At 39.5% G+C, this 12,328-nt stretch overlaps 1 protein-coding gene across 1 annotated transcript in view; it reads left to right on the forward strand.

Annotated features, from left to right (window-relative positions):
• Window positions 1–11,622, forward strand: part of VEGFC (vascular endothelial growth factor C) — a 101,422-nt gene extending 89,800 nt beyond the window's left edge. Inside the window, exons 5-7 of the mRNA XM_032329416.1 lie at window positions 7,266–7,372; window positions 7,693–8,026; window positions 11,118–11,622. Of these exons, the coding sequence (XP_032185307.1) occupies window positions 7,266–7,372; window positions 7,693–8,026; window positions 11,118–11,232 (556 nt within the window). The 3' untranslated portion in view covers window positions 11,233–11,622. The remainder of the gene's footprint in view (window positions 1–7,265; window positions 7,373–7,692; window positions 8,027–11,117) is intronic.
• Window positions 11,623–12,328: the final 706 nt, after the last annotated feature.

A 12,328-nucleotide genomic window follows, 5' to 3' on the forward strand; every position in this document is an offset into this window, starting at 1 on the left:
TTGAGGTCTATAGGCCTGGCTTGTTCATTCCATACATGTATGATATTCCATTGTATGAATGAATGAGTGAGTGAATGTTCATGCTTATTCTGTGATACCTACTATAGGGGAGGCACTATGCTACTTATTAGGAAGAGATATGTCACATTTGATATCCAAGTGCCTTGAAGTGAGTTTTACCCAGGGGCAAATATATTAGTCAGTTGGTTCTCACTGACAATGTCCCATAGGGTTCCTCAAGGAAATAGCACCTTCTGGGGACAATGGATAGAGAATAATTTATTTGGGTGTTAATCGGTGAAGGCCAGAGGAGACTAAATTAAAAAGGCAGCGCTAAGCCTGTGCTCCGGAAGCATCAGCCTGAGGAGTTTCACCTTTTCTGTAGAGGGATTGGCGTAGCGTGGGGAGTTTTTTGGTAGAGGAATGACAAGACTGTGCTCAGCAGAGCCAGGGTACCTTGAATTTTTTTTAATGATAATAAATAAAAACCATGGGTGATTTCAACCTGATAAAGAGGTTACATCAGTCTCTGGGGGAGAGGCCTGGTGTGGTGAGAGAGGAAAAGAAGGGGTGAAAAAAGATGAGAACATGGAAAAACCTAGCCTGAAGGCTCCTTTGTTTTTATTTGTTTACTGGTTTTCATTTCTTTTACGAAAATGTCAACATTGCTTACCAAGACACCAACTAAAACATATTTGCTTCTAAGAAGTTTGAGTTATTCGGGCTTATTAAGGAAAATTTCATTTGTGTGAGAAGTCTTCTCTCCTCCAAGGAACACAGTAGATTTATGTCCCTGGCAACCTTTGAAGTAGAACTTGAGTGCTCAGTGTCTTTGTTAATCTGTAACAGATCCTCAGTCCGAATGCTTAGAAGCTTGAATATCCATGAGGGTTTCTTCTTATTTTAATGTTCTTCTTTTCTTTTAAGATATGTTGTTGCTTCACCAAAAATAGAGATAGAATAGCGTGATACATTTAATAAACTGCATCAGAGCAAAAATGCAAAGGTAACATATCTGCCAGTTAAACTGCAACATAGTCTTGTGCTGATTGATCAGAAATAAATACTTTTCCAGTACTTTAAAACATGCATCTGTATTCTGCCCTGAAAATACCCCCTTTCTAGGTTGAAAACCCCTGTGATACTATAAAATTATTTTTGAACTTTTATTTTCATGTCTGTTCATCCTTTTTTTCTTTTTAACAAAGTTCATTATTATCTAAATATTATCTAATGCCTTCAAATGAGCACCTATTGATATGAATTCACCCATGGAGCTCAAGTAAGAGTCTCCAGACCCTGGAGGGTATTTTTTTCTAAAAGCAATCTAACTGTGCTGTCCAGTATTCCTTCCCTTGGACCCTCTAGTTTCTGCCTTCTAAGAGAGAACAGTTGGAAGCGCAGCATTCCTGTGACTTGCCGACTGGTAGAAATTAAGCAAAAGGTCTGTGGCTGAGAATATTCCAGCAGTGTATCCTCTGCTCTGAGGCTGTGACTGCACTGTCACCCAGAGGTGGGAACTATTAGATCAAAGAGTTTGTCAACATAATGTCAAGTTCAACTAAAATGCACTGATAATGATTTTTAAGAAATGTCTACGTTAGACCAAATCTACCAGTCATTTCCTAAGTATTTTTGATAGAACTTTTAAAGCAGTTTTCAGCTTATAGAAAAAAAATCAGCAAAAAGTACAAAGAATTCCCATATACCTCTTACCCTCCTTCCCCAGATTCCCCTAACACCTTGCCTTAGAGAGTCAAGTGTATTCAAGGGCCATACATGAGGAACTCAAGATGAACACAGCAATTCAAAGTCCTTGGGAAAAAAAACTGTTGAAGTATTTTACCTAGGGCTCTGTGGCTCTAATAATGAAAGAAAACATTGCCCTTCCAGCTGCTGTTCTGACAAGTGTCTTGGGCCAGAGGGTCTGGATGGATATTCTTTCAAAATATAATTACAGGTTTGAGTGATTGTTAATCACAGTGGGTGAAAGTTCAGATGACATCAACAGTCGGCACTTAGGGAATCAAAAATGCACTCGGATATTTATCGACATTATTAACATGGTCAGAGTCTGCCTCCCCCATCCTGCCCCTGTATAGGTTTTCTTAATGCAATATAGATCATCTTACTGGATAGATCATTGAATGATATGAAGATGCTTAGAAGGGATGTATGAGCGCTCACGGTACAGGCTTTCAGACTCGTATCACTGATCACATTCCACATTTAGGGAGACTTAAGGCAGGCTAGCTATTTGAGGAACAGGACTGTGTACTACAGATACCAATGATCAGCAGAATTTTAATCAGCTGGGTGACTGTGGAGACACCTTATGAAAAGAGATGCCAATGAGAGCATTCGATTAATAGCACTGTTCATGTCCACAGGAAGAATTTGCATTTTTAAAAAGCCATTGAGTGCTATGAGTTGAATTTGTATTCAGTTAATGTTGACATTCATTTTGAATGATCTATGAAATATTTTAAGAGATATTTAGTAAAGTGGATCAAAAGTAGTTAAACAAATCCAGATGAAGAGGGTTTTTTCCACTGAGAAATACATTACAAACTATATTACATTCAACTCACTGCTTACTAATGCCAAACAAAATGTAGGAGTGTGTCTGCGTTCCTTAAATATGGATTAGGGGAGTCAGAGAATTTCCAAGCATGTAAAAACTCTAGTGCCAAAGTATAGAGATGATGAAAGAACCCAAACAGCACGATGGACAAAACAGCCTGCTACAGTGTCCAGAGCACAGAAGCTAACAACTCTTACCCAGTGTGTAGTGTTTAATCACACGGAACATACTAGTCTTTCAAAATTTCAAAAGGTAAATGGTGAGATAAGAATCATTTTAATCATTAAACCCATCGTTCTTGAACCATATGCCCTTACATTTTTATCCTCTAGTTCTAACTAGCGACAGTTACCTAACCAGTTGAATGAGGTAATGAAATAATTCTTAGAAAAGCATATTTTTCCTTCGTAAGTATTATAAACAGGATTGTGGTTGTGTTTCCTGGGGAGGGATGGGAAAGGCAAAGTAGGAAACTTTATTTACATGTGATTCTCAACACAGATCTACTTTACAAATAATTGCATAGGCAATGGCTTTGCAGACAAAATGCGTCTTTGGATCAGTATTTTATAAAGACGGTATACAAAAATAATTTCTTTGAAAGTCTTAATATGTTCACACTAATATTTGGAACTTGAAGAAAAATTTCAATAGGATAAAAATGCTTTGGAGATGAAAATATGGAGGAGATAAAGTAAATTGTGCTACCTTCTATCCACATTAGAAACATTTTCTTTCATTCTAAGATACTGTTCTGGAAATGTCTTTTTTTTTGCATGAGAAGATTTATGCTAAGAACTTGCCTTTCACTTTTAGAGTAGGGAAGCTTATTTAGTAATTATGAAAATGCATCCTATGTAAATATCTGTATCCTTCATTAAATGGCATCTAGCTAGCAAGACTTCAAATTTCAGCATTAAAATGTTAACGTTGATAAGTAATAGTTTCTTTTGGCAAAGCTTTTACAGTGATGTTTTTCTAGAAATTTAAGTTTTAAGAATCTTAGAAATTAAAATATTTGGTTCACCTTGAACAAAGCATAATTAGTCCATAATATAAAGTTCATGTTGACAAAAACATGTCAGGTATAACAACTGAAATTGTTATTCTGAAGGCCATATTTTTATTCAGCGTGCATGTGCAAAACCAAAAGAGCTAGTGTAGCCAGATCCTAGGGGATTACTGAATGCTGTAAAACTAGGCACTAGATACCTTGTTATTTTGTAGGACATTTTCAGAAATGCATTCGTTCATCTGTTTCTACACAAAGTCCATATTTTTGGATTTATCTTTTTAAGGATGTGAGATGTTACAGAACTCTTTCTTTTCCCTCACAACATGAGAAAAAGGACATGATTTTCCTACCCCTTTAGGCTGAACAATTTTGTAAACCGACTTTCACTTGAGTACAGAGACATTAGCATGTTCTCCTGCAGTTAAAGACCTCAGGATGGACCAGTCTCACTTAGGCTAGAGATTGAGATCATTCTTAACACTTTTTCCCATGAAAATAAGTAGCTTAGATATGCTTATCAACTTCAACAACTGTAACTAAGAAGCAGACACACTGGACATTGCTACCATACACACAGACAGACATACACCACATGTGGGACGGGGAGGTTATATGTGTGAGGACATATACATGCCTGTTTATATGTGCGTATAACAAAAACATATGCACAAAGAGAACTGAACTGTCACTGCAGAAAGCGTTCCATATCACATGCATTCTAGCAGTTTTTATTACATGTCATCCTTTGAGTTTATGAATGCATTTCCCAACCCTTATCGTTGATTTCGTGATCCACTGATGGGTTACAAGTAACAACTGGAAGAACACTGGCTGAGGTTATGGCAGAAGAAATCACATATTGGCAAAATGATCTCGCCCTTCTGCAGCCACCATAGGCCCGTGCCCTCCTGATTACAGCAAGGGAGTGTGTCACTTAAATCATGTGTGTGTCAACCTTGCAACACAGCCCAAACAGATCTACCTTCATTTACAAAGAGTGGTCTGAGTTGCATTGGGCCGGGATTGAGTGCATTACTATTATATAACTAAACCTAACAGCATCTTATCTGATGGAAGGGACTAAAGCTTTGGATAGGAGGTAAATGAAAAAAAATGATAACTGGTTTTGGAGAATTGATAAGTACTGTCTAAATTTTTTGTGGAACTATGCACATTAATGATTCACCAAGAAAACAGTAATGACCAAAATATGTGGTAAGTAAAGACTTGCTCTTGGGAATACATAAAATTATTAGGGAGGTATAATGTTCCCCAAGGCACACAGCTAACTGGAAAAACAAGGTTTAGAAGAGCATGTAAGGGAGGCTATCTTTGGGATAACAGAATGGGAAAGATATATACATATATACATATTTTCTTTTATTTATAAAAAGAAACACTGAAAACATAAACAAAAAAATGCAAAAAGGATCAGCCTGCTGAGGACATGGATCAGAATGAACTCCTCTGAATGTATATTTTCTCATAATTTTAACTGAAATCACATAAATTTTCAAAAAATAAAATTATAAAGAAAAAAGCATATGATATATGCAGGAGGCAAATATCTTACTATTATATATAGGCATACCTAATATATACTTAAGCAAATATAAAGATTGTTAGGAACAAAAATTTTAATGGAAGTTATTAGTATGACATCAAGAAGTAAGTTTAAAACCCAGTAATGTTAAATTACATTTGGAAATCGCCCTATGACTGGGGTTTTTTTTTTTTCCTCCTTAACTATGTACAGTTCAATAGCCTATTTTCAAAAATATACATTCCAAACAAATTTGTATTGTCTTAAATGGGAAGAATTAAACCCCAAACATAACTCATTTCCTATAAGGAGCTTAAACACAATACCTGTAGAAAAGTAACATACTACCGTGATAGGATCTAAAAAGCTCAAACACTGTTTCTTTGATCATCCAACAATTTCTATGCTTGTTAACACATGGCTACTTTATGTGTGACTACTTGGATTATTTGCATGCTCAGTGAGAAATTATTAGCTTATGATATGGGACAGCAAATAACACACAGCATTCAAAAACTTGTTATAAAATCAAGAAAACTTTCCATAATAGATGGTCTTCATCAGACTGAAGACATGGTCCTTGAAGAATGTTACAAGGGAAGAGGGATAAGGGGGAGACAGTCATTGCGACTCATGGTTGTGTGGAGAGGTGTGCGTTTTAGGCAAATTCTCCCACTGAGCGGGATAAGTAGAGACTCTCTGGGTCTGAGAGCTGCTGTAGAGACTGCCGAGTGGGAGAAAGTCCATAAATCCTCAGGGGCAGTTGTCAAGGGAAAAGTGGTTACCAACTGTAGATGTGCTTACACGGTTCAAAAAGCCCTTCGGGGTGCTATGCAAGGCATCACGTGGGCTTCTAAAGGCATGGCATGGCGTCATCACACAGTAACTCTGGAACTTTTCTCAAGAGGTCTACACGTGACTGTTCTGTTCTACCAACCTGACGCTTAACTCAGCACTCTTCCCTCACATACTGTTCACGATACTGAGTGTGAAAGATACAATTATTTCCCCTGCAGCAACATCAGTTGAAAAATAAGGTAGTAAGAGGTGTATAGATACTCTGTAAGGATATTAAGAGCCCAGAATTCTAGTGGGCAAACATCAACTAGGAAGACCTTCTGTGGGATATACGTGCGTTTTGTAGCTCTGCGCCCTGGAAAGGTTAAGTAGTCATGTAAGCTGTTGGCACTGAGCAAACCTAATCCCAAGTGGCATTTCCCGACAAGGAACAAGGGCTTCTTGGAGGAACGGCTGATTCTAGGTGTAGAGGAGACAATGGGCAAGATGAGGCTTGCGACAGCTGCTCATCCCAGGGGACAGAGAAGGCTGTCCTCCACAAGGCTCGTTTCATACCAGCGCCAGCAGTCGGATGGCTGGAGCAGAGGAATACTTGGTGTATTGGATGGAAGCCCATATGTTCATAACTTTTACTAAAACAGATAAAGAGAATGTAAGAGGAGAGAGGAAGGGAGAGAAAACTAGAGCAGCAGTAACATCAAGCATGGGCTTTGATGCCCTTCTGGTACAGTGTCGAGTGGAAATTTTGGATCAGTAGACCCTTCATAGTCATAGATATCTCTGGTTCAGAAATAAGTCAGGAAAGGTAAAGTACAAAGAGGTTTCCTGTAGACTTGTTTAGAAGAGCCACAGACTGGAAGCAGTTTCAACAGTGACCAACGGGACATTACTCCTCATTCATTTCATGGAGGGCTATGTACCACTAACAAGAAGGACATCCTGCAAAGAACTACGAAGATATCCACAATATATTGTTTAGTGGAAGAAGGAAACTTCGGAGTAATAGAAGAGGCTTATCCCGGTTTTTTGCACCAACTAAACCACCATGTGATTATACAAATAAATGTACCTGCCTTAACAAGATCAAAGTGTGTAGTGATCTAGACCATACCACTAAGTGGTCACCTCTGGGATTAGAACTTGGCCACATATGTGGGGGAGGGAGACACTCGGGAGAGGGAACTTCCACATTTCATTTCAGATATCCTTGCATCCCTTTAAAGCTTTTTCACAGGCGTGTACCGGCTTTGTAATACACAGGGAAGAAAAGAGAGGAGGCCTTCCGTGCACCAGTTAGACTGCTAACTCCTCTGTCTCTCCCCAAGGTGCCAAGCTGCAAACAAGACTTGCCCCACAAACTACTTCTGGAATAATCACCTCTGCAGATGCCTGGCTCAGCAAGATTTTATTTTTTCCTCAAATTCTGGAGATGGTAAGCAGAATCATATTTTTTTATTTATTTATTTTAAGCAGAATGATACTTTAAAGACAAAATGCCAAGTGCCTCTATTTTGGTTAACATTTTAGTATTAAAACCACATGTACAATATTCTGATGATTATGCTCTGGAATAAGAGACTACCAGAGAGGATGCTGTCTACTAGACATTGCTATTGTTTTGAACTTCCTTGTAAAGGGACAGACTCATGTTTGTGCACACCCTTTAATGAAAAACATAGAGACGCTTTTCAGTGCTTTTAATTGTTTCACACCAGTAAGGTGTACTGAAGATGTCTGACTGTCTTTGTCTAGACTCTGCAGATGGATTCCATGACATCTGTGGACCCAACAAGGAGCTCGACGAAGAAACATGTCAGTGTGTCTGCAAAGGGGGGCTCCAGCCTTCCAGCTGTGGACCCCACAAAGAACTAGACAGAAACTCGTGCCAGTGTGTCTGTAAAAACAAACTTTTACCCAGCTCCTGTGGGGCCAACAGGGAATTTGACGAAACCACATGCCAGTGCGTATGCAGAAGAACCTGCCCAAGACATCAACCCCTAAACCCCGGAAAATGTGCCTGTGAATGTACAGAAAATTCACAGAAATGCCTCTTGAAAGGAAAGAAATTTCAACATCAAACATGCAGGTAAGAAATCTTCATAAAGTATGTTCCTTTCTCTTACTGAGGACAGTTTCCTCAACCAAAATGGCGGAGGCTTTTTAGAATGAGACCCATCAGTTCTGGAAGATGACTTCTGTTATTTTCTCACCGAAATTTCCTTGAGACTGTGTTTGCTCCTGAAAGGAGCCCTGGGAACCAAAACCAGATCCAAGCCCAGAATGCACTCCTACTGCTCATCCCAGAGGCTGAGTTTGAGGCAGTGGTGCTCACATGGGCTGGGAGACAGATGCACAAGACAGTCGCTTGAGGAGGATTTCCAGAATATCCAAACATGGCATCCCTGCCTCCACCAAAACTTATGATGCCATCGTAATATAGGACAGCTGTTCCAAGTGCAGAAAATTTTATGAAAATTTACAGAGGATAGAAGAGTGCCACTAAATGTAGAATTGTATTTAGAAAAACATTTAAGTATTTAGTGGAATTAGAGAAATAAATTGTAATTGTAAAGATTACTCAAGACACATTCCTGAAATGTCGATTCTGCCCCCTTCTTCACCAACAAAATGAGACTGCTGGCCTCAAACACTTCCAGTGTTACTCCCTGAACGACTTCCTCTTTAATCGGACTGCGAGGTGGGCTGTTTGGGCGGGCTCTGTGATTTGGGCATTTCCTTCAGCACAGCTCCACCAGCCAGGCCTTCTCTCTCCCATACGTTTGACATCTTTAACTACTTCTCTTTCTCCTTACTTGATGAGAGTTCCTATACTTCTGTTTTATTAGCATCTTACCATGGTGCTGAACACACTTTGGCAGTGAAGCTTTGTCCTCTTCAGAGTCGCTCCAGGACCCGGGCACTCAGCCTTTGCATTCCCCCCTTTCTTCTCTCGTTTGTCCAACCAGCTGTGACCGAGATTAGGCCCTAGAATGCCAGGCTAACGTGCTAGTCAAGGGTTAGTAGACTCCACAGCCAAATCCGGTGGGCAAGTTGGTCTTTGTGTAACCTGTCTTTTCTGTTCCTTTTCTTGAAGCCCCCCTCTTTGTTTTGGCAGACATAGGTTTTCCTTCTCTGGCTGTCCTCCCAGTTTTCAGACGGTCTGTGGCTCATCACCTCCACCGGGCTCTCTTCTTCCAAGCTCAGTCTTTAGAGATGCCACTCACAGGACCACTCACAGGACTTGAGACTTTATTTACAGTTTGGTACCTTCATTAATGTTCACAATGTTCATCATGTTCATCTTTTTAGCCCTCATGAGTTTTGTGCTCCTATTTCAATTTCTATCTCTAATGACCCATCCATACTAACATGTTAGCCATTGCATAAGGGAACTTCCCTGAATCTAGGTTCACTCAGAAGGGTTCAGTATACAAATTGATTTAATAATCTTTGGTAAGATTTAGTATCGATATAGTACTCTGCATTTTCGAAATATCCTTCTGGTAGTTACAGTAGGGATATGCAAGAAAAATTGGAATACAGTTGTTGCTCAAAATACTCCAAAAAGGAGGGGCACCTGAGTGGCTCAGTTGGTTAAGCCTCTGCCTTTGGCTCAGGTCGTGACCCCAGGGTCCTGGGATCGAGCCCTGCATCAGGCTCTCTGCACAGCAGAAAGCCTGCTTCTCTCTCTACCACTCCCCTTGTTTGTGTTCCCTCGTTTACTGTGTCTTCTCTCTCTGTCAAATAAATAAGTAAAATCCATATATATATATATATATATATTTATATATATTTTCTAAAAAAGGAAACAAAAGGATCTCTATAAGGTACTCTGAAGCAATAATGAAAGAAAAAGCCGTCATCCATGAGATACCTGATTTTTTGCTTACATAAGACTAACCAGCCATCATATTTTTCTATAGAATTCTTATATTAAGAGAAAAGATTTTGATCTTTGTATTTCTCCTAATAGTATACATTGCTTCATGAAGACTTTCTATTTACTGAAACTCTTCCTGTGTTCATTTTTCTAAGGATATACTTGCAGGTTTACATATTGAAACAAAAAAGGTAATTTAATATTTTAAAAATATGTACACTCATTTTCTCTTAATATTCCAGAAGTGGGGCAGGGAGCAGATTATGTATTTTTTTGTCCACTGCCTTAAATCAGCAACTTTCACTGATGATTAAGAATTGCATCTTTTTAGTAAAAGAATACCAGAAGCCTTCTAATAATGCATCTGTACTTAGAAGTTAAAAAAAAACAAAACAACTCAGTAACATTTTAACTAGATACACCTTCTTTTCTACTAGAGCACAAGAAATGAAACTTCAGACTCACATCGGCAGTTTGTCTGCCGTGCACTTTTGATCTCCCTGCCGGGTCACCCTGCGTGGCTCCCTGGACACCCAGCCCTTCTCGCACCAGACACGCCCACGCTCCCACAGCTGCTTCAAAGACAGCTCCTGCTTGCGGAAGCGACGGGGCTGTTTGATCATGTCCTTTCACCACTGCTGGAAGCTGGAAGTCTAGGGTACAAAGAGAGGGGTTCCCAGAGCCCGCACTCTCTCTCCCACCGCCCCCCAGCCCACCTTCTTCTCACCTGCAGCCCAGGTGGAGAGGAAGAGGGGACCACCCAGGCTCAGCCACCTGCCTGCCCAGCAGAGGGACGGGGTGGGGGCGGGGCCCCCCGCGGAGGACCGCATCCTGCCAGCATGGCTGGACTTCCATGCAGGTCTGGGTTCCATGCAGGTCTGGGTTCCATGCAAGTCCCAGACGCTTGCGGACTCTGCCATGCTGCTACGCTCACACCACATCGGCAGACCTTGATGCTATGCTTACACCACATCGGTAGACCTTGCACACTCACTTTCACATTTTCTGTTTTATGTTCCTTTCATCCTCGAAGCAGAGAGCACTTCAAAAGAACTAAAGCTCACGTCATCTCAAGTCTCCCATCTGTTCTATCAGCAAGACTGCTTTTAGGCTTTTCCATTCCTCCTAAATTTTGTAATTCTCAGCACTAACTTCAATAAGACATAAACCTAAGAATAATTTTATGATAAAATGAGTAACTTTGTTCTTGTTTTAAATTTAGGGAAACAACTGCATTTGTAGTGTAATGAACTCATTGCTTTGGCCTTTAACAAAAACGTGTTCCTCATTTTCCTAGTTGTTACAGAAGACCGTGTGCAAATCGACCGAAGCATTGTGACCAAGGACTTCTATTTAGTGAAGAAGTATGTCGCTGTGTCCCTTCATACTGGAAAAGACCACATATGAACTAAGACTGTACTATTTTCCAGTTTGTCAGTTTTCTCTCTTGGAAAACTGTGTTGCCACATTAGAACTGTCTGTGAACAGAGAGACCTTTGTGGGGCCATGGAGACGAAGACAGAAGTCAGCGTTTGCTGACCCGTGTGGATAACTTTACAGAAACGGACTGGAGCTCGTCTGCAAAAGACCTCTTTTAATGACTGGTTTTTCTGCCAATGACCAGAGCTGAGGTTTTTCTCTTGTGATTAAAAAAAAAAAAAAAATGACTATATAATTTATTTCCACTAAAAATATTGTTTCTGCATTCATTTTTATAGCAATAACAATTGGTAAAGCTCACTGTGATCAATATTTTTATATCATGCAAAATGTTTAAAATAAAATGAAAATTGTATTATAAACTGGTAAGATCAGTCCCTTACTATCTTCCACAATCAGCAAAACTTGATGATATGAAAACATTCATCTCCTCCTGCCCTTCCTCCTTTCCTCCAACCAGATGTCAGCTTTTGACTATTAGGAAAAAGTGTGATCCTAGGAGAGAAAGTTCCAGAGGGACAACAGTTGCTATTACATTTTATTGAAATTCATCTCTGAATAAATATAAGGATTATAAATGTTTTAGCACATGACACTTTGGAATTTATAACCAAGGGAGTCAATATGGAACATAACTTATAAGTTCCTCTGCTTAGCATGACCACGTGATGGAAATTATTCAGTGCCCTGGGATCATTCAGACTCATCACTTGATTTAATATCCCTCAGTATAAATTAAGATGGTTTAAGGTATTTTACTCAAAAAGAATCCTTCCCAGTATTTAAATCCCTCTGGCCACCTGAAATACTTCTTTGAGCTGAATACTTTTCGTGAGCTACTAGCCAGCACATGTAAAATAAACTGGAAATCATGTTTAATTGCTCTTACAGGTTAAAAAGGAAACATTTCAGTAACTCAATTGAAGTGCTTGTCTCATGTTTAAAAGGGCATCACGCTGAAATACTTTCCTCTGGGAACAAATATTTTGCCTGCATAAATATAACCATATGAGTGGTTTGCTTACTGATAGAAGATTACTTGCTGGTACGATCCAGCTGCTAGCAAAA

The sequence above is a fragment of the Mustela erminea genome, chromosome 21 (assembly GCF_009829155.1).
Source record: "Mustela erminea isolate mMusErm1 chromosome 21, mMusErm1.Pri, whole genome shotgun sequence".
Taxonomy (NCBI): Eukaryota; Metazoa; Chordata; class Mammalia; order Carnivora; family Mustelidae; genus Mustela; species Mustela erminea.